Source organism: Varroa destructor, unplaced genomic scaffold (assembly GCF_002443255.2).
Source record: "Varroa destructor unplaced genomic scaffold, Vdes_3.0 BEIS01000005.1, whole genome shotgun sequence".
NCBI lineage: Eukaryota > Metazoa > Arthropoda > Arachnida > Mesostigmata > Varroidae > Varroa > Varroa destructor.
This window is the reverse complement of record NW_019211458.1, coordinates 16,334,466-16,357,815: the sequence shown is the minus strand read 5'-3', so window position 1 is coordinate 16,357,815 and position 23,350 is coordinate 16,334,466. Positions and strand designations below refer to the sequence as shown.

General features: G+C 42.3%; 1 protein-coding gene across 2 annotated transcripts; it reads right to left on the bottom strand.

Moving 5' to 3' along the window:
* Nucleotides 1-16,678: 16,678 nt before the first annotated feature.
* On the bottom strand, nucleotides 16,679-22,053 carry Pfas (phosphoribosylformylglycinamidine synthase). Of its 2 annotated transcripts, none has more exons than XM_086989282.1 (4): nucleotides 20,500-22,053; nucleotides 18,007-20,253; nucleotides 17,636-17,784; nucleotides 16,679-17,321 (listed from the first exon to the last, which is right to left on the bottom strand). In XM_086989282.1, exons 1-4 carry the CDS (start codon nucleotides 21,800-21,802, stop codon nucleotides 17,091-17,093), a joined length of 3,930 nt encoding a protein of 1,309 aa, XP_086845408.1. In that variant the 5' UTR covers nucleotides 21,803-22,053; the 3' UTR covers nucleotides 16,679-17,090. The 2 variants fall into 2 exon arrangements, with proteins under 2 accessions (XP_086845408.1, XP_022663775.1); XM_022808040.2 differs by having other exon boundaries at nucleotides 17,642-17,784; nucleotides 20,500-22,050.
* Between the last annotated feature and the right edge of the window lie 1,297 nt (nucleotides 22,054-23,350).

Sequence of the window (23,350 nt, the reverse complement as noted above, 5' to 3'; positions counted from 1 at the left end):
ATAAAGAATTTGGAACCCCGCTGAAGGCACATCACTGAAAAAACCACCCCACGGCGGCCGACAATCAAAATGCGAGAGGTAAAAGAGGAGTAAGAGCCACGGGTGCTTCAATAATGAAATTAAATATTTCACATAGAATTAAAGTGTTTCTCAATTATTCAATGGGCTACCTCACTAGCTTTGAATGGTTTGATTGTGGTTAATCATTAAAGCTACACGTGTGCATATATATATATATATATATATATATATATATATATATGCACACGTGTATATATGTGTGTGCGCGTGTCTGTGAAGGTACGTGCATTCATGGAATCGTCTGTTGTAATGTTACGTTTCTCAGCTTTATTTCTGTGGAGGATGCTACGTGTGATATGCCGATTGTGTGGCTATGTGTTAGTTGTCAAATCATACGCATCATTGCACAATAATAACAACCACAAATAAATAACAACTGCAAGTGATAAAAATTACTGATTGCAGAAACCTGTTACCTTTTTTCTTAGACCATAAATTCTTAACAAAAATACTACGTGCGATCGATGTTGTCTGTAGAAGGGCGAAGGCAAACGGTTATCTTCATTTTGTATGGGTCGTGTGGAAAATTGTTAGCGATCATTTTTCAAGCCTTATTGGAGAGCCAGCTGTGCGAAATAACAAAATGTGTATGGCCACAATGTCTTTTTTTTTAAAGTAAAACCGCTGACAAAATTTACATTATACAAACGATTTAACCCGAACCATCCTCACCGCGGTAGTAGCATAAGGTCGTTGTTGTTTTCTTCACAGTTACTTTTAAAAGAAATAGTGCACTACTTAAGGCAAGTTATTGCGTGATAACCTTACAGCACGGAAAATCCTTGTTCACGCTCTTTGGTATAAAAACAAGGACATATTTACATCACCAAACATTGCCGCGCTGGAAACCGCCGGATAACACACAGGTAATCTGCTTGTTGCTATATGACATAGGCACGGTAGTAAGCTTCGAGATCCTCGAGTGGAGTGGTATTCATTAGTTCAGTCAACTAGACTTTCTTCAGTTAGAGCTAGACCGCCGACGCTAAAGGCATTTAACTGCTGGGCAGGGGCTACGCTGGGGCTAGTGGGATAAAAGAAACAAGTAAACTCCGCCTTACGTTCGGAACAGAGATCAGACTTCTGTTTATTCTGTTTAGCGAATTGCTGACGGGCTGTTCCTGCCACCGTCAAGGTGGTACAACGTTAACCGAGTTGTTGCCGAGTTCTTTCCATTCTCGTGAAGGCTTGCCATGGCCCAGCAGTTGACTGTGGTCTGCATGGCGGCTGTAGTGGTCACGTCGCAAAAGTTTGCGTCTCGTACGGCTTTCTTTGGTCTAGTCTTCCTTCATTTCGTGCCTACAACACGAAACTAGCACAGAAGCATCACACGAAAAATCTGCCGGTCGCACTCTCGAATTACAAAGAGAACAGATACGGTTGGAGAAGGCAGAAGATAACGTGTTGTGGAGATCGCATCTATTCGGAGACTTGAGAAAAGAAAAGGTGCGCGGTCACAGTCAGGGAAAAAATTCTTAGTAGGCAGCATCGAAGGGCTGGAAAAGAGAAACAAACTGAAAATACGCAAAGCACCCCTTTAGCGCAAAGTGGTGGCAAAATCACCGTGATGATGACGGCAATGATGATGATCATGACCTCCATGAGGAAGTCCGCTGAAACGCTCTCACTATGTAATAAGACTGGGAGTAGTGTACGAGTCACGTGACACAGCCTTGTAGAAAAAGGGCCCCGTATGTGAGTGGTAGCCGAGCAGTTATGTTGCGGCCATATTGCTGTTATGGATACTGCTGCTATCTTCCATATCTGTGTAGTCAGTAAATTTAGAATCAAGTAATAGGGAACACTGAGAAGAAGAGGACGTTAGAAGATGATCTAACCCACTTCACAAAACCTGTTTTCCTTTAGTAGCCATTGGCATGTGGAAATACACTTATAGGAAGTAGTAGAAGGGAGGAGCAGAGTATGTACATACGAAAAAGAACAACTTGACTGATTATTTTTATAAACATTTGATGGCTTTATTCCCGGTGAGTAGTAACCTACGCACGTAAATAGTCATGGCATGTTAATTGCTGCTAAGATCCAGTATCAAAGCATTTGCGTCTGTTGTCCAACAGAATTGGGTCGCAGGTGGACACGGTTGAATGAATAATGGTAAAGTCACTCAGTGTAACTGTGTAGGGAGCCAATCTAGAAAGCGACAGGATCAACTAAATAGTCCGAATAGCTTAAAATGGCAGGGCCTACAATGACTACAGTCAGTCGAATGGCAAACCCGATGAAAATCATAATACCAAATAATTTATTTTACTGTTTTTCTTTTCAATCTATTTTTGAGGCTCTTTTGAGGGTGCATTATCTGTTTAGCAAGTGAAGTAATCTGTTTATTACTTACAGGTTTTTCAAGTTATCGTTTTGTAACACTGCACTGGCAAAGAAGTATGTTAGAATATAGAGAATAAATAAACATATGCTTAGCACGCGAGGACTTCTTACCGATATCCTCAATACCTTTCAACGCCAGCAAATTCTATTTATGCTTCGTTTATTAGTCCCATGAGGGTGGAAAGCATTTGCGTGCCTCTGGGGGGTACAGCGGAGCGAAAAAAAAGCATTGTGGTATGCGGTTAAAGCCGAGGATTAGATTCCTGGTAAATAGCCACACTCAAACGCAAGAAACGCGTAAAGCGGCGACAGTCGTTATACTACTATACCTCTTGTACCAGAACCAGCTTTTTATCTCTTTTGCACTTTTCCTCATTCACTCGGCAAGTGCAAGCCAGATAAGAATCGGCAACGACGGTTGAATCCCCGCTGCATCAGAACTGGGCTCTCATCAGACGGCCGGAAACGCAATCGGAACGTCTCCGGAGGTGGTACTCCTGCCTAACCCCGACTTCTCTCTCTATTTCTTTCTCTCTCTCTTTCTCTCTCTCTCTCTCTCCCTCTCTCTCTCTCTATTTCCTCCTTGTTTCTCTTCGTGGACCGAAATAAACATAAGAGTCTGATAAGAAATGCTACAACAACGCCTTCAAAGTCGGCCATAGCGGTGGTTTGTGTGTCTGCTGCTTCCTGCTCTTCTCCTATAATAAAGGAACGGGGTAAAGAAAGCAGTGTGAGAATCATTGGACAAGATCGTGAGGGCAAAAAAAGGTTCGTCTGCAATGAGAATAAGTTTTGCGGGATTATAAATGATCAATGTAATTTCTCGTTGCGTTGCCCTGCAACGTCTGCTACTACATTTAGCCGAAGGCAGCGGCAGCAGCAGCGTTCGCGTGGTATGGCCTCGTGGCAACGTGGCTAACATTCGGATAATATAATTCGGGAATACGGGATGAACGAGTTTTGCAAAAAAAAGATTTATTGTCTATAAATAGGGGTAGTTATTCTCCATTAATCGTTTTGAAAGTATATGGGAAAGAGAGTATAAAGAAAGAGCATGAGTCGCCGGGAGGCTCTCGTTTCTCTATCAAAGCAAAAAAAACTCAGATTTTATCCTGCTTACGTTTATACTATTTCTATACACATAAAAGTGATCTCTTTTTTACTGCTATTTCCCTTAGATGGGTTTTTTTTATTTTGTAACAATTGTCATGCAATACTTTCGAAAACGTATCCTGCTAAAAACGAACCTGACAGTTAACATGAGGGCACAATATAGTAGCAAAAGCAACTACACTGGAACATTTGCTGAACGCATAAATGAATGAAACAGAAATTTGAATAATAACAGATAGACCAAAGAGCTTCATTCTATGCTTGTCTTGATGTTGATCCGCAGTACACCTACGCAGCTTGACATAAACCTTTGACGCCTTTGATGGGCGTGGAACATTTCTGCCGTAATTCCGTAGCCCACCAGCCGACATCCTGTCGTGCCCAGTTATTCTCCAATTTTGTGCAACCTAAAAGATACGCAATCCCTCAGTATAAACCTTGCACAAATCCTAAACGATTGTTGGACCAGTCACCTGCAAATCAGTTTGCCCAACCTAGCATTATGCCCAGTGGGAGAAAGAAACTTCCGCTCAGTAAAAAAAAGCCACTCAATCGTATCAGCCTCACACGTACCCCACTTCAACACGAAACCGTAACTGAAAGCAACTATTTAAGGCCAGCGCTCAGACAGAAATAGTTTTAGTAATATATAGGTACATTTTTGCTTTGGTGTAACTGTCAATTAGTTTAAAAAAATTATTAACGAATAATATTTTACATATGCGTAGAACGTGTGAAGCTACTCTTTTCCCAGCCGGCAAATGGCTTCGGCTAACGTTCTTATACAAGAGGTCTTTCTATTAAGCCTCTGTTAAAAATACTAAAGTTGATCTTAGTATCTTCATTTTATTGTATGATGAATAAAGATTAGGGACACCGATATAATCTTCTAAATCCAATTATACTTCTACTTCAAATATATTTCAATACGTTTGAAGTTACGTTCCTGCTAGAAGGTCATCGGATGTCATGTCACCATTACAAATAAAAGATGAGAAAGCTGAAATAATGGATTTTGAATTCTTATACTCTTGTTTTGATCAAGAATGTAATTACCTTTTTCTTTTTTAAATATTGTTTCTTTCATCGCAGCGTAATGTGTTTAAGGATGGCGATACTATTATTATTTTTAAGTGAGTCCGTACCTAATCATCAAGAAATATAAGTCTAGTTATACAATATAAGGTTATATGATCAAGAATTACAAGTCTGAAATTCGTGGGTAAGCTAATAAAAATCAACTTGTTTCGACAATCATAACGAATTTTATTATTTTTTATTGGTTCAAACGGGGGTTCAGCGGAACAAAACGTAAAGTAACTAATTGATGAAAGAACGAAACATAAGTCAAATGATTTAATTACAACTGTAGTTTCTATCAGGAGACAGGAAAAAGACAATTGTCATATAGCTGAACCTTTTAAATTCTTTAATTTTCTGCCGTGCAAAGCCTTGCTTGATGGAAAAATAAGAGAATCAAATCTCATCAATCAAAATTTTAGGTATGATTTGTTATCACTTAGTGTCAGCTGGTCGTACAATGACAAGTAACACGAAAATAAATAATGATTACGTAACATGGATATATGAACAAAAAATTAAAATGATTATCATTAACCAGAGATTATAAACACGGATTACATACACATTCATATGAAGTTTATGTAGAATATATGTATGGTAATAGGCTTTTTTGAAAAGGTGACAGCAGTTTTACGATCGCGTTCATCCAAAACTTTTATTACTTAAGAAAAACATCGTCCAAGAAAACTAATAGCTATTACTGAAAGCAGTGCGTCGACATCGGTATTTGAATACAGAGCACCTACTATTCAATCATTTCATGCTAGAGAAAGTCTTACTATAATTAAAACTACTTTTTTGCCTGAAATCGATGATTTACGTAATTAGTAGTCATCAGCAGCAGGGCATTTAGGCAACTTTTCCATGATGTAAATGAAAGATTATAAGAAAAACTAAAATCTAAAGGACCTGAAAATTGATTAAAGTAGCTAAAACCACTATATCTGATAAGGCTATATTTTTATGCAGAAATTAGCAATCATTTTTAAAAGGAGAATATCTTTAGCCAATTGTATAATCTATATGAATTCTATCAATTAAACTTTTCGAATTTTTTTGTTCCTTTTTGCATCTGTTTAACTTTTCAGTGCTTTTTTTAGCTCATTTATTTTACTTGCTATCAGCTATAAAATTTGAATTCCGCGCGGATTTCATGTGTGAAGCGTACTTGACCGACATCTAAACAAGTTTATTCTTACAAAGATCGTTTGAGGCACAGTTATTTATTATTACTACAGGCAAAATTATTTATTACTATTACAGATATTTATTAATAGGTTAAGGAAAGAATTTGAAAATGGTTTGCAGGTGGTTTAGGCCCTGAACTAAAGATGTAGTCAAGGTAACCAGAGATTACACTGAATAAACATTATTGTTTACTTTAATATAACATATACTTTAATAAGAATAAACACTTTTGACACATGCTAAACATTTAGTTGAAATATCTGTATTGAAATATAATAATAATAATATAATATTTAGATACAACACCGGAAACAAGTTATAAAAAAGCCATATTTATTCGTTTGAGCCTAAAACGCACTATATATAATGTCAGCATTAATTATCGCCCTGTCAGGCATTTTTTGCTACACGTGGACAGGCCTCATTTCCTTTCGACTTATTTGGCCCACTCTCGCATTTAGTGTTTGTGAATGGAGGCGCTTCCGTGGGCTTCGGGCGTCAGAAATGGCAATTGACTCTTCTCTGCGTAAAGTCACCGGTGCTGCATTCGTGGCGTCAATGATAGTGGTCTCCAGACCCTCATTCGGGTCTTCGGGGTGAATTCGGTTGGCAGAATAACGTTATTATTCATTCCAGAGTATCATGCTGTGTTGGTCGAGTCTCCTTCCTATACCGCAGCTCCATGGAAATTCTTGTTCCCGTTGCCTATTTCCATCAAATGGGGATTATCTTGAGCTCCCAACAGCTATTTTTTCTAGCTTGCTATTACCCCTCACGCAAAAAATTTCGCGCGAACACTGTGCGGTCTTCCGCACTTACAGGCTGCTAAAGAAGCAAAGAGCTTATCTAATAGCATGTGTTAAAGACCCAGAAATGGGCTCGTCTCTAATGTCGTTCGCAGCCCCTTATTTCGAGAAGCCGGTGTAATTTTCCGATTACATTAAGCACACAGACACAAATAAGCACACTTCTTAACGCCGGCAGTAACCTCATCTCTTGACATGTATAATGTTGACGCACAAAACTCGATCCAGGGGTATATTACAGTGCTTGAAGAGCCAACGCCTATGGAACCTGGCTAACCTCTACAAAATATAGAACTAGATAAGCGGAGCACATGAAATCGTGTTGATTAAACTGTAAGACAATGCTAGTTAATTAAGTAATACATTAAAGAAAGCTAATGCTTCATTTAGCTTCTAATGTAATACCTATGTTAGATAGAAATGTAGAAAACGGATTCGATAGATTCGGATAGAATAAGCAAGCATAAGAAATAAGCGAAAATAAAAATGCATTTATACAATCTTTGCGACAATTGAGTACTTTCAGGATTAAGTCGTGAGTCAAAGGCGAGTACTTTTTTAATTATTTGGATTCGTTCTATCACTTACCGAACAGTCAGGCTTTATAAAGGTGTTTATACCTTCTAACAGCAATTGCATGGTGATGACGCTGCATCAAAACGGAGCAATGAACACATATATTAGATGCAAAATCTCCTTTAGTTGGAGTCTACCCCACTCTCCCACTCCAAGTCCCACACTCGATGGTCCGTTATAGCAGAATAAAGTTAAGCAACGAATGCGATAGTTTACGAGGCCGCGCTTTTATACGTTTTATGAAGTCACGCAATTAAAACCTCCAGATCCAAGAATTTGAATTGGTTAATTGTTTTTACGGAATTCCCTCCTACTACTGCCAGATGTTATCATCATCTACTAAGCATTCCCTAAAGTTTTAAAGACATTAAATATTAAAAACAATTACTCAATGCTTATTGATTCTCAACTAACTCATCTTATTTCGCGTTTTCAGTCTCTTCTTTTTTTCGCTATCCTTTCTTCTCCTTGGGCACAAAACTTGTGCGGATGTTCGCCTCACACCTGATTTTGTGACTTAGTCGTAAGAACCAGTGTCTTCCCTTCTTTCTCTATACAGGCCGGCACGTCGTCCATCATGATCATCACATTAACCAAGCTAACTTTGTCAGCCTTTTAACCCGGGTCTTCACCTCAACCGCGTGCCTCACTATTTTTTCTTGACGTCCAGCTCACCTTACGACCGTTGTTGTCGTAAAATTCTGTATGCTTCAAACTCTTCGCATATTCCTTTTCGTTTACTACCGACTGTGGTGCACCCGAAACACTAAAAAAGGCTCGCTAATCGCTCCAACTTCTGGTGTAAAGGCAAAAACTTTTTTCGCCACTTAATATGAGAAACTTAGCTAATAATTATGACTTACTGTTACCTAGCGATAGTACTGAAGCGGTTTCGTGTTAAAGTGCGACCTCACAAAATATAAGGAGAGCACATACTGTACACGTGATTGAAGAATATGTAATTCAGTTTGCCTCTCTAGGTGCAAGGATTGATCAGTGGGAGGGTATTTTTTTTCGAAGGAAAATGATAGGCTTACGTACCAATTAGTTGTTTTGCCCCCCACACGTTTCCCGAAAACATTGAGATCCATAATCGTTTTTGCCTCTTTATATTTAGACGTTGGAACTGTGATGTTTGATAAAGATCATCTATTATATTTTTGTATGCTATAACTATTTTAAACGTTTCCTAGTTCAAATATTTCGCTATTTTAATTGGCATTTGCAACCTACGCTTACACAATCTAACGTAAGCCTCTTTCAAATTCTAAGAGCAATAGGAACTTTCAATTCTCATTGAATTGAGGGTGTAAGAAATTGTGTTTGAAACTTTCCAGTTCATTTATTGTGAACCTCTAAACTGAGCACACGGACTGCGCGCTTATATGACCTCCGCTGTGTAATAGCTTTTCTTTATATCACCACTGAATCGTCTTAGTTTGTGCTTGGCATCAAATTTACATATCTGATAATATACAAGACAATAACCAAGTCAGTTCTATTTATAAACCTTGATAGGTCTATAAACTTACAATAGACTTTAAAACGCTGGTTCCCTATTTTTATGTGGCCGTTTTTGTAGAGAATAGCAATCCGTTTTCTCGTTAAACTACAGTGAACCTTATCTACAATGTACCAATGTCAGGCTTGGTATTATTTGTCTTCCCGCGCGTGGCGACAGGATTAATCTGAAACATTATACGGAAGCTTGATTATATAATACGATGCACGACAAATAAATGAATCCGTATATTATTTGCAGTTCATTCACTCAAACCTAATAATTAAAAATTTAACAATGATTAGAAACAACATGGCTTCTGTATTATTTGGGTATATTTATTGTCTAGTTGGTAAGTACAAAACTTAACATCGTCCGATAATATCATCTTTTTCACCGCATCGTAAACGTATTTTATCCGCAAATGAATTCTATTTTTTTTTTCATGCAAATTACAGTTCGCATCTTAGAACTTCAGTAGGTATGCACGATAACTTTCTAATATGGATATCATAAGTTTCTATGACATATATTACACGACAACTATAATTAAATAAAAGGAAAAAAGACCAACCTTATATAAGTGTAGCTATTTATAAAAAGTCGACGAAGTCTTTCCTGGTCTTGTTAGCCTTAACGAGAGTGGTGAAAAATGAGCTAGAAACAGCAAATCCAATTGCCGAATGCGGTTGTTTTGGTTGATGATGAACCCTCGCCGGTTTTGCTGGTCAGGGAGCCTGAAATGTGTCTTAATTTGAAAGATTCGGACGGTATCATTATGCGACACTAAAAGGTTATTTTAGCGCTTGCTTTAGGCATTGCTACAGTAATCGTGTTCCTCTTCTACTAGACGAATAGATTCCACACAAAAATTCTGGCGGGGGCCAATCGAAACTAGCGGATTGCCCTTCAGCTGCGCTGGCTAGCGTTCTACTGAGCCAGATAATACTTTGCATAAGCGGTCTAGAATATTGCCAGTATGGCTGAGATTTATACAAAACGTTAACAAGTGCAACGGGTGATTTGTAAATATCATCTATTATTGTACATGCATTAAAGGATATTTGTCAGGAATAGCCAGTGATATCGATTCTCATTTGATATAGCTGCACATGTTATGAAAACGATATATTGCGTCAGAAAGGGATCTATTAGGCCGTGTTTTTTCCTAAACTAAACGTTATCGAAAATCTGTATAAGGCGCTTGAGATAACTCTAGATCATTTGTAGACTGTTTAGTAGGTGCTTCCGGCTATCAGGTGTTACCAAAGCACATACTTTGCTTTCGGCTTCACAAAAGTCCGCGTTACTTCTTTTTCATTTCAATATGTTCTACAGAAAATTGCTTATCATCATAATGTACCGTGACGATGGCGAAAAAGCCAAAAGACGCAAGTCGAAAACGTTTCTATATGCGACTCTTTTGTCCTGTTAACTGTTTGCTGAGAATTTACTGTTTCAACACTGGATTAACTACGAATACAATGTGACAATCAGCATGGCTATAGGGAAGAATTATTCCTAGAACGTCTTTGAAAGTCTTCGGACGACACGCAAAATCGTCGAATGGTGTACTCGTAAGACTAACCGGCAGCCCGACGGGTTGTCAGCCCGCATATGAGTTAACGTAAAAGTTCAACTTTGAAGCCGGCTGCAGACTCTGCTGCCCGAGGCAGCTGAATTAGTCCCTGGACAATTGTTATTATACAAGCAAAGGCGAATACGAGACTATCGTGGAGAGGAGCAGCTAGAGTCGAAAGCGCGCGGGCAGCTCAAATATTGACTTTGTAGCAGAAGTTATCGGGTAATAACGGTAAGCTTGCATCAAGGACTGCTAGGGCTAGCTGCCAAAAGAGGCAGTTGCAATAGCCTGCTCAGAACCAATATTATAACGTGTCTAATGAAAACTTGATTGCATTTCTCCACTGCAGCCTCTCGTCTTATTCGCTCGGCCCCCCTTTCTCTTTCCCTGCTGTTCTTGATCTTGCCAAAGAAAAGTGGACCTCGGTAATAGTTAGGAAATGGGTCAGCCATCTCTCAATGCTTTCCGACAGACCTCCATATCTATCGAAGCGCCATCTTCTTCTAAACGAGGCTCCGTCGTTTCTACTTTAGTCTATTTTTTTTTCGGAATGGCCCAGGGCACTTGGCTACCATCAATGACATAGGGCCTCATTCGTGGACCTGACCGCTGTATCCGGGTCTCTTCTCATCTTCGAACTCCTATAACATTTCGTAGATGCTTGTTCAATGGGGAAGATCAGCCTATTCGCTATTAGCCTATTTGATCGTAGCCTATTTGCCAATCTGAAAGATTTCTGGTTGTTCAATGGGTAGTTCCATCGACAATTGCCTTTTGTAAGCGTGATTATATGCCACAACGTGATGTGTCTAGATGTCACCCCCTTCTAGAGATTTCCACAGTACCAGCTATTATTGTAAAGCATTTTTTTAACGCCATCAGGCTACAAGTCTCTAAAGAAGTCTTAAGCCTTAATTTTTAAAAACGCAGGTAGACCATAGCATCCTGTGAATATAAAACCTGGTTTCAGTAGTGATGGTTGAAGTTCCGACCCATTACTATTGCGTTCACAGAGCTTCTATGTCTATTTGGGTTCACCCGTTTTGGAGTCTGTTTGTATAGATGAGTATTTATATTGTTATTGGGAAACCCAGAGTTGAATATAGCACGAACACGCTTTTATAAGGCGGGGACCCATTTAGGTTTCGCTATCAAACATACAGAAAGTGAAACATCTTGTATTCGTTATATCCGAGTTGTACTAGCCTGTTCATTTTTCCTTCCAACGGCACATGCCAGTCAAAAAAAAAAGCCAACAAGCCATGCAAAGCTATCTCCCGAGTGTCAAAAGCCTTATTAACTTGAGAGCTTCCCACGGGAGGCAAAAACTTACAGCTATGATAACTTAATGCTTGTATCTACTTGTTTCCTCTTGTTATTGTTGCAGTATATGATGATGATGATAGATTTGAATAGAGAAAAGCAAAAGTAAAACTTTTTGCTGTGGCCAGTTGACTATTAATACGCCGATTGTGTGTCATTCATCAGTGATAAATAGCCACAGAACCACGTGTATCTCTGGTTAAAGCGTAAACTATGAAGTTTCGAAAAACAGAATTTTGCCGGGTATCGTTCGGCTTCTGCACAATCGATTGTACATATTTAGTGCTGCCTTTCTCTCCCTCTGTCATCCAACTCGTTTGGGTCGAGCTACGGCTTTGACCATTGTCAGTGTAACGATCCTTCCCTTCATTCATCATTTTCACTGGTCCACTAAAACTTGATTCTCTTCATCATGGGACCTTGTTATCGTTCTTACTGTGGACAATTTTGCTTCCGTTTTGGTTAAGTTTTTTTGTCTAGAACAATAGCCGACTTACCGACTCAGACCTCAAATCGACAGGGCTTAAAGCTGGCTGAAGTCATCTCGTATATTTAGAACCCCTTTTGTCTAAAACCAACAGGCTTATGCTTAGGCCAGGGGCGACACCGTTTCACTGATTCATATCGGTACGAGCAATCGGGGCAATAACAGGTCCTGGAGGAAGGAACTGAGACAGTGTTGGAGGAAAGCGTGATCCGGACAAATCCCGTAACAGCCGTGCTCAGGCGCTGCCTCGGAACCAAGCCACACCTTCGTAAATGGCACCTTCACGCCCTTATGCGCGAGAGTATATATCAATGAGAGTCCGTTGAGAACTGTGAAAAAGAGTGAGAGACTAGGTCTTTGAAGCATTGGGTGCTGACGATGACGCGGACGGACGAATCGCTAAAATAGTGAAGTGGCCACTGTCGCCGATTCATAGACATCACGATAGGTGTTCTGTGTTTTTTCCCTTGCCTTCACCCCCCAATATCCTCAGATACGTGAGTCAGCAGACCGCAGGAAAATCTGGGCAAGTCAGTGACCAAACTATGAGGGTGTTGACAGAAAACTGGCAATCCAGGCCAGTCAAGATTCGACGCTCACATGCATAGATAACACCCTATCATGGTATAGGGCGGGAAGTAAGGAAGAATACATAGAATTCGGTTCCTGTTTTGGTAACGGTGATTGGAGACAAAGCTGAGCACAGGTAAAACAGGTACGAGTACGAGTGTATGAGGTTAGGTTTGTCTGAGATATGATCGGATACACAACTCGTCTAGATTAAGAGGATCAGGTGGAGCAAGAAAGCTTGGCCAGTCACGGCAGTTATATGCTATTTTGGTCCAATGTTCAAGTCATTTCATTGTTCGTGGGTTAAGGCACTAGCTTTCGCAAACTCGCGTTCTCTTACTGTCTCACATCTCATGACATCTTGCATCGATGAAAGTAGAGTAAAAGACAATATTTTATTAAAGAGGTGACCACAGATCAAATTCTGCGATTTTGCTAGTCTCTCTTGGTCAAGTGCGTTTGCATAGAAGATATTCTCATACTGATATTTCAACCATTCCTGAGTGGTTTAGATTTGGAACAGACGATAGTTTGTTAGTGGCTGCATTTTACTGAGTAATTGAAGGTTAAAAAGATCAGATACCTTTAAACCTATTTCCATGAAGATGCGATAATGACGTGTTTGCGTATCAAACCTTGAGACACGTTAGGTTGGAAATTGGACCTAGGCGCATTTCACTCGTCCTGGAAGCCGGCCATCTGAAGCAATGCTTACGGGCAGTGACGAACGCAGAAACCCTACACATTTAAAAAAAAATTGCCAGAAACTGTTGACTGGTGGCTTTTTGGAATCTATTGGGTCGGTGTGTCGTAACATCTCTTATAAAGGTCAAATCGCATTCCAAACACCGATGTCGTTCGACTACTCGTATATATATATCTATCATAACTTGCTTTCACCCAGTTACCTGAAAAAACAGATGACTTTATAGCCAGGATCAGCCAGGACGCTGATCGAGATGTATCTAATTTTTACACCCAATAATACGAACTTAAATTAATATTCCGAAATACGTGATAAATCTTAAATTCGAGAGCTAATCGCATACTAAGAAATAGGATTCTACAATAAGTGTGATCTTTACTTCGATCTATAAGCAACCAAAGCTTGCCTTATGGCGCCACAAGTTATAGTTGCGGAAATTCTAACTATCGTTATTACATGTAATAATTACGCAGAAATCAACCGGACCAACTATGAGTGTCCAGAGTTCGTCAGCGACATTCCCCCATGATGTGGATATCCATTTACAGAATGCCTAGCTCCTATTGTTTGACAAGCGAAGCTCCTTGATTGTTAAGTCTGTTACTCCACTCGCTGCGCTGCCGCCTAGTAGCTGGATGGCACACCGAGGTGCCTGGCTGACAATATAAGAGCGTTGGTCTTCATTTCGCGTACAGTTCCGTTCCCGACACCATTACTTCATTGCTTCATCTTATGCTGCTTCGTTTCGTCTTCACTGCTCCGTCTAACCCTTGATAGTGGGCCGCGGGATGAAAATGGTGGATCTGCGGTGTCCAAGTGTCATTGTGCTTGCGGCCCTTGCTTTACTTGGGTTTTGCCACTCGCCCTTGTTGGGGCTGGTGCCGCCGCCGTGCTCTAACTACGCGCGTGGGAAATAGATGATCGCCCTGCCAAGTCTCCCTGCCTCGGTGTCGACTCTTTTCCTTCATACTCACTACGTGCCCCTCTGCTTATTCTCATTTTCGTCCCCTTAATGCTGCGGTTCTCATTAGAGGGATGGAAACCCACAGTGTCATAGCTTACTCCTATACTGATACTTCCATACGGTCAGGCGTTTGCCGGCTCCTTCCTTCTTCCCATTGCTAAAGCAACTCAGGAATAGGCTTCAAAAGGAAAAGTGAGAGAGAATGAGACACAGATAGTTTAGCAGGTGCTTGACATCGCTGCAAAGTAAAGGATGTCGGGATGGGGTTTAGCTATGGGATATGAAGAGTACAAAACGATGGGGGAGGAGGCCGGAGAATAAACGAGGTACAGGGACCCTACCGGATAGCGAAGGGGAACTGCTCGGAGTGGAGAAGGTGGCAGCATTGATTGCTCAATTACCACACACCGTGTACGACAGCAGAGAAAGAAAAGCCCACGATGTCTGTGAAGAAAAGCGTTTGGGGATCGCCGATGGAAACCCTTAGAGTGGGGCACGGGCTTAGGCTGGGAGACCTAGCAACGTTAGCACCTACTAAGATCGCCGTGAGTGCTGATGCATCCGACACAAGCACACACAGACGCACAAGGTGGTTTAGCTCTACGGCCATGCCTAAGCTCGTAGAGATCGCTGCTGGTACAGAACACAGCATAAGGATAAAATGCTGGAAGAGCTACAGAATAAATGAAGAGCAGGAATCGTGGGGAGGCCCAGACAAGAAACCAGAGCACAGGACAGAGTGACCTGTTCAAGGGAATGTAATGGGCTCAAGACTGAGCAGAAGACACATTGCATGGCGGTGCTCTCGAAGCAGGCAAACAAGCTAGCTGACAATGGGGAGCGAGATGAGGAATCGCAACGTCGAAAATGAGGACGGCTCGACAAAGTGTGCGAGCTCTGGGCACGTTAGATCGGTCTTTGTGGCCGTGCTTCAGACCCGGCAAGTGAGCCATACATCAAAGTTATAGGCCCTTGGGGATATATGGACAAGCGCGGGTCTCGAGTTAGAACAAACAGCGCGTCAAGATTGGGCTTTCTGGTGTAGCCGCTTCACAGCTACGAAAACCAAACAGTTCTCAGTGAAGCAAAGGCCAGAAAGGCTGCTGATACGATCGACACAGACCACGAATGACTGGAGTGTAGTCTATTATGCAAAATGGATTACGCAAAACAGAGAGGTCTATACGTTTCGTTGATTGACATGGACTGGGTTCGTATAGCAAAATAGAATTGATATAATTGAGAGATCGAACTACTCGTGTTTAAGCATGTCAGAACCCTTCTATAACATACAGTAACCCTTATATGGTACTGTGCTAAGGTAGAGTCAGCGTTTATATGCACTCTTGAAATATACAATGCTACTTACTCTAAGTGGGTTTATCCAGATACATATCGATCGCCTTCTTTTTCCAGTGCTTACGAGCTTGAACTCAGTACCATTGGCCAGCCAAATACATGGTAGCTAATGGCACGGGGTCGCTCATATAGGGCAAAGAAACGTTCTTTAAGCAAATCGAAACTATGCTGATATATGCAAACTGACAATCAAAAAGTACGTTCATGAGTTATCCTCTAGAAGTGGCAGCCTATATCTGGCTCAACATATATGAGTACGAAGTGTCCAACGCATGAAAAAAGACAAAAGACTGTTTTCTTCGGAGACGGCAAGGGCGAAACGGAGAGAGAGAAAAAGTGGGCAAAAAAGGATCAGATTGGGTGGTTTTTAGAGTTTGATTTGTAGTGCATGTACAACATTGATCTCGTGTGCGTTGCCTTTGTGGTCCTGTCGGCCTGCCTGTCCTTTGTGTGACTCATCGATAATGCCCTAGGCAGACGAGCCAAAAAGACGGACCTTGATCTGCTCGACTACACTTCACTTGCCATTCTCAACTGGCCAAAGAGGCTGCTCACCCTACATGATTCACCCCTATTTCATGTCAAGGGTTTAAGCAACGAGCTGCTGCGACCGCTTTTTGCAAGTCCGCTGAAGCGATGCTGCCTGCCAGCATTCAGAATTGGTAAAAATGGCACGCCTCTATCGAGCATGGACATTGCTAGCCGTTGGTCGGGGGTAAAGAAGAAGTTCAAATACGACAAGTGTACCAGTAAAGGCGCATAGTAGAGTCTAGTGAAAGAAAAAAAGGGCCAATTTTTCCCTCTGGCAAGTTAAAGGACATGAGGTATTTCTCCATGCCTAAAGCAACTCGAAGCTAGGAGTAGTAATTGAGTGTCTGACAGTGGCAAAAAAAGAAAGGGATATTCGTTCGACCACCTAGGCTTGACGCGCCAAATCCGACTTTAAATGAAGATCTATTTAAAGGTTAGCTAGTTAATAAAGAGACCGTGAAGTTACGAGAATAACAAAACGTATCGCATTTATTTCAAGCATCCGCCATGGTTATCTCCATAGGCTCCATGCAGCTATAGGCAAATAACATGTAATAATGTCAAGTGTAAATTTATGTATGCAAGGTACCAATGAACATCTTTACTAGCTGCAACCTGTTAAGAAGACATGATATTATTAAATCAAGAAAGCATACGTTCTCACACCCTGAATCGCATGCACACTTTGTGTGGTTTCTCAAACGCGATTTCTAAATCAACAAATTCGGCTCTTGCTTCGAAGAAGTGCATTAACTATCGTCAATAAATTTTTACAAACTAACCAACAAACGAATATGTGATACTTACTCTCATAGCAATAGCATAAAAGTAGTCATGTAGCCATCTCATGATCATATTAAATTGTTGTGAGTCATTATTGGTTGTCGGTTGCCCACTTGTTCGCGTTGAGAAAAATCTGAAGCCAGGGACTCGCTGTAGCAGACGCCCAGCGGCCGCCATCACGCTGTTTATCCTTGGGCCAATGAGGGCATTGCCAAGGCAAGAAGCAACGCTCCGGATGAGGCATAAGCGCAAGATGGCGACCACATTCCGATGTTAAACCAGCAATAGCATTCGGGGATCCGTTAGGATTCAGGGGGTAGACCTGAACGAGAACGGAAAAAATTGAATGGGGGAAGATGTTAGATGGAGTCAAATCACCACAATGTCCCTTACCGAGCTCTAGGTCTAAATGATAATTCAAAGCAAGGGTAGATTGTCAGCTTTAAGAAGAAACGGCAGGACTCGATCGTGAAGCCATATATTCATATGTAAATGTATTCTCATAGTAAAAAGTAAGCTTTTCAGCCTGTTAACATGTATGCGCTGCTAAGATAGTTTAAAAGCCACTGCCAATACGAAATAATATAAATGATACAATATGACATTACTATTAGTAAAAGCTTTGAAAACGTGAACCTTAACCTGAGTGGGTGAGCCACTATCGTCGACGTATCGAACGGTGACGAGGTTTTTGTTCTCACATGCAGCCATCAGGTCGGAAGTCTTAAAATCAAATCGACCTTCTCCATGAGCTGTCCATACGCCCAGTATCGCACCCTCCATGCCTATACATTAACAGAAATGGCACGCAAAAGTTTTACCATGCCCATATGTATAATAAATATGATTCAACTAATGTGCGATCTTATGTAATGCTCTTTGTTCTATTTAGCTGATTTGTAAAACATGAGGATATATAATAATTTGTTTAGCATAGCATATGCCTTTGGCATACTCACCTACGAAAACAGCTAGACGCTATAGCTAGCTATAACTGCATCGCTTACCTTTAAGCCAGATGTTGTTTGTGTTCTCAATTCGTACGGCATTGTAGCGGCACTCGAAGCGACCGGAAATATTTGGTAGAAGCGACACGCCCGGATTGCCGTGCTTACTAGGACCAACCCAACTAAGAAGTGCCATCAGCTGGCATCCGTTGCACACACCAAGTGAAAACGTATCACTGCGTGATTTGAACACCTCGAGCTGTGAGCGCAATTTGTCGTGGTATCTGAAGCCGGCAGCCCATCCTCGAGCAGATCCTAGTACGTCGGCGTAGGAAAAGCCACCCGGGAAAATTATGCCATTGAAATGGTCTAGTGCAATATTTCCATCGAGCAAATCGGTCATGGTGACATCCCAGGCCTCGAACCCAGCCATATATGCTGCGGCTTGCATTTCCCGATCGCTGTTGGTACCTTCTTCACGCAAAATGGCGACCCTAATTTTCCGACTGGTAATATTGCGTGGAATCTGTAATGTGATTTTTTCCGTAAGTTTATACGGGGGAGTAGTGCGACTCTGGAGAGTTCGACGTTCCTGGGAAGCGGCATCGCAGTTAGTCTGGTAGCTTTCCAGCTCAAAACTTGTCGCCTCCCAAATGTCCCGTAGTTCCGCTACTTCAGATTCGACCTGCGATGCCCCACAAGTGATGCTGATCTTCGCTCTGGGTCCACTGATAGTCGTTTCACCGATCTTTACACATTTGGCTCCCGTAGCATTGTACTTGGCGATGATTAAGTCACAATCAATACTAGCAACTTCAAGGATGAAACCTACCTCTTCGTTGAATAGAGCCGAAAGTTCGTTTCCATTGCTTAGAATATTGATGGTAGCTCCACAGTTTCCAGCGAATAGCATCTCAAGTACGCAGGTAATAACACCACCATCGGAGATATCATGGCCAGCGAGGATCTTCTTCTCCGTCAAAAGCATTTGCGTTACCTCAAATGCCGCTTTTAGCAGCTCCGGTCTATCCAGGTCTGAAACTTGGTCTCCGAGTTGGCTGTATACCTGAGCCAAAGCGGAGCCTCCGAGACGGGCCTTGCCAGGCGTACACGTGACGTAGATAAGACTTGTAGACTCGCCAGCCCAGGGCCCCTTGATGTCCGGGGTAACAGTTAGCGTAATATTTGGACAAGGTGCATAACAAGAGATGACGATGGTACCAGGCGATTTAACGGTTTCCACGCCTACACGTGCCGCCATACCGAGCGAATCTTTACCGCCATCAACTGCTATGCCAAGCGCCTTCATGCTGGAGCACATCGCTTTGCACGCATCAACAAGAGCGCCTCCCTCACCGGGTAGTTTAGCGGGCCACATCCAATTCCCACTGCATTTGATGTCCTTCAGGGACGAAATTTTAGCGAACATCAAATTAGTTACGGCCTCAGCCACTGACATGCGAGCGCCTGCAGATGGACTTAGAATTCCCTTGACAGGCTGTTCGCCAATCGATGTAGCTCCACCGACTGTGTCAAAATAAGTCAGTGCTATCACAGCAACGTCAGCCAAGGGCGTGTGGAGTGGCCCGACGCATTGTTGCTGCGCTACAAGACCCGTGACGCAACGATCAACTTTACTCGTAAGGAAACGTTTTGAGGCCACGCTTGGCAGCCGCAGAACACGATGAAGAGCATCCATTATTTGGAGGTTTGACGGCAGGCTAAGCGCCTTCAAAGGCGGCTTGTAGCTGTCAAGCTGGAATGTTTTTCGGGGCATATGTCCCAAGACGCTTTCGAGGTCGAGGTCGACCGGTGGACGTTCTTGACCCTCATATTCCTCCAGAACAATTTTCCCTGTGCCGGTTATCTCGCCGACGAAATTAACAGGACAGCGTTCCCTACGTGAGATTAGTTCGAGAAGCTCTTTGTCTTCTAATTTGCAAAGGATGGCATCATTCTCCTGATATTCAGCACCCCACAGTTCCATGGTGCTGATGGTAGGATCACCTAACTGGAATTCTTTGGTGCGAATAATCGCACCGGCAGGTTCCGAGATTTCTTTGAGCACGTTTCCATTACCTCCAGCACCCTGATCATGGATGCTCTGAATAGGATTGGCATCAACACCACGTTCAGCACAAGCGCGAACAAGACGATGGAGTTTCTGCTCCATTTCAGCGTCGCCTCTCTGCACGGCATCGAAGTCAAGTTTGGCACTCTGATCACCCTGAACGACAATTGATGACGCGGCTCCTCCCCCCACACCGATTCGATACGCCGGCCCACCGAGTTTCACAACCAGCATGCCTAAGAGTCAAGACGTACAAGCGATAGTTACCTCGTCAAGTATACTCACTAGAAACCTTTACCCAAGAAAGACACTTGCACTGCAAGACACTACTTCTAAAAATGCACTTCTACACCTGTCGTTAGCTAAAAGCATCCCTTAAGGTAATATCTCCGCTTTGCAATATAATTTACTCCTATCTCAAAATAGGTAGTTTTTTTTTTGTTTTTATAATAAGGTACTGTTTGATGTCTTGATAATGTTACCCTTTTCTGGCGCTACTTTTGCACAGGTGTCCGCATCAATGCATCCAAAACCGCCCGAAAACATAATGGGCTTGACGTATTCCTTGCGCTCGCCATTGGGCAAGCGCATCCCGAACGAGCGTGAAAAACCAGTCAGAACAGGTTCACCGAATTTATTTCCGTAGTCAGAGGCTCCGTTGGATGCTTCTATAGCTACCTGAAGAGGAGGGGCAAAATTTGGTGGGTACTCCCATTCTTCTTCCCAGGGCAGATCGTAACCGGGAATGTGCAAGTTTCCAAACGAATAACCCGCGGTGCCTGCGATTTCGTACGATCCGCGTCCCGTCGCATGTGTATCACGAATCCTGCCGCCCGTACCAGTAGTGGCTCCAGCGAAGGGTGCCACACCCGTCGGGAAATTGTGGGTTTCGGCTGTAAAGAGCAGGTGCCGCTCTTTCGTCTGTACCGTGAGCCTGCTCGGACCACACGGATTCTCAGGTATCCACACTTGAGTCCTGTAACCCTTTAACGCCGACGAATTGTCACTGAATGCTATAACATTGTTAGGATTTGACGTCTTCTGAGTACCCTGGATAATCTGAAAGAGATTCTCTTTTTCGGCTTTGCCATCAATAACGAGATCGCCTTTGAAAAACCAGTGGCGGGAATGTTCACTGTTTGACTGCGCGAGATCAAAGCACTCCACTGTAGTGGGATTTCTTTTCAGCCTATTTTTAAATAAATTTGTATAGTAGTCAAGATCCCAGTCGTCGAACGCAAGTCCCAGCTCCTTCGAGCACTGTTCAAGAGCTGGCCTACCTTGGCCTATAATAGCCACTTCGGTCCACTGATCCGGATTCTGGTCCAGTTCGAACGTCGTCAAAGGCTTTTCATAGACCTGTTCAGTCATTTTATCGTGTAGCTCTTTGTGTATCTTGGCCAGTATCTCTGCATCGATGTCAGTATGTGCCATGAGGAAACGAGAGCATCGTTCAATTCGGGTGACATGGTCCAATCCGATTGTGTGGCATATACTAACCGCCTGTGTTGAGCTTGGCGTTTCGAAATTAAGACGGGGCCCAACCTCGACAACGAGCTCACCCTGATTGGCGTTTAACGCCTGGTCATGTGTAGGTGTTAGAAGCCAGCGCAACTTATCCTCCTGTTCCGTGTTTAATCCACCGTTCACGTTCACGTAATAACATGATTCTGTGTCCAACAGTTCAGTGACCTTGCCACCGGTCGCTGCGCGCAGTCGCTTCTCAATTTCGGCATGCTTAGCTGCTGGAACGGCGGGCCGACGGAAGAACCGAAAAACAACCATTACTTCGACGCTGCCCCCGTAACCGATTCAAATTTGTAGTCGATGTAGGAGAAAATTATAGCGTAACTGAAATGCACCGCGTCGACTGCAGCAAACCACAAATGAAGAGGAAGATGCGTGAGAGGTTATTGTGCAAAGAGTAGCAGCAGTAAAGGCTGTTTCTTGCTAAACCGTTCTTCCGAGTTGATTAAAAACGTGTAGCCGAGTGGTTGTACAAACAGTGGTTGGCAGAGTCTTTCGGCACTTTTGGCTGTCTTGTCGCCTGGAGTCGCTTACAAAGGTTCACTCGTGGCGCCAAACAGGAAAGCAGCTACAAAGGCGCTATCGGCGCTATTACCGGACTCACAGCCAAAGACATACCGCGGACAGACTTTTGACCAGTGCGTACCAGTAAACACGCATCGCAATATACAAGCAAAAGACTAACGGTAGGCAGCTCGTTCGTGGATATGATTTCCTCTTTTTTTTTTTTATCTGTTTTGCGGTCAGATTGTTTAACTCGAGAGGTCTTCTATCGTCGCTGCTGGAGAGCATTTAGCCTTAACCAATGGTGCTCTGAATTCTACTTAATTATTATATATTGTGTATATTGTTCACCAAAATCTAAAGACTCATTTGTTATTTGATCAAATCTGTATTTGTGCAATAGTCGAAGCACAGCAACGTTTCTATAAAAAACTCGAGACATGATATGTATCTTATTTCGAGCTATTTTACTTATATGTATATATATATATTTTTTTATATGTATACATTTTTTTAATACCTATGTATAGCTAATAGTTAAAATAATAGATATTAGTTCGAAACGAACAGATTGCGAGGATAACCATTCAATTTTGCCTACTGCTAACCGCTACTTTCCGGTCATCTCGGCAGTTTTCACCACGAGGAAACGTCATCCATGATGATGACTCTGTCCTTGCCCGCTGTGAACAGAGGCCTGACAAGGGCTCCTTGTATGTGGTGGAATAAAGATCGTGGTACGATACCATAATGCTAGATAGCATCGATACGATATGGGGAGGACAAGACGGTTTGATAAAAATGAAACGATTACCCCAAAAGCATTTAACGACGTCAGCCGATACCTATCTCTCGCATCAGTCATACCGGGCTGGCTATCGTGTTTTCTCATATTTACTCAATCAGTCAGCATAGTGCATAACAGCAACGCCGCTTAGCCATGTCATATACTGGTGTGAATTGTCCCGTACAGGAACTGTTGCAGTTTGTTTGGGGTCGAAGGATACCGTTGCCGTAAAGCTAACTGTCTTGTTATCAACCTTTCTAGGGGAATGCGCAGTTGGTATGGTCTCTTTTATAGCGGTATTTTATCTACACTGATTACGCCAGTGACGTAAAAAACTGGCGGCGACTTGCGCAGACTAAATAGCACCACTTTGGTCTGTCTCATAACTACAGCGGGGGCGAAATTGGGCGCGTAATGGAACTATATCCAGTAGTAAGCTGGAAGCTAATTAAATAGGAGTCTTGTAACTGGGCCTTGATACACGAGCGATAAGCTTGTGTGCTATTTTCAGTCTT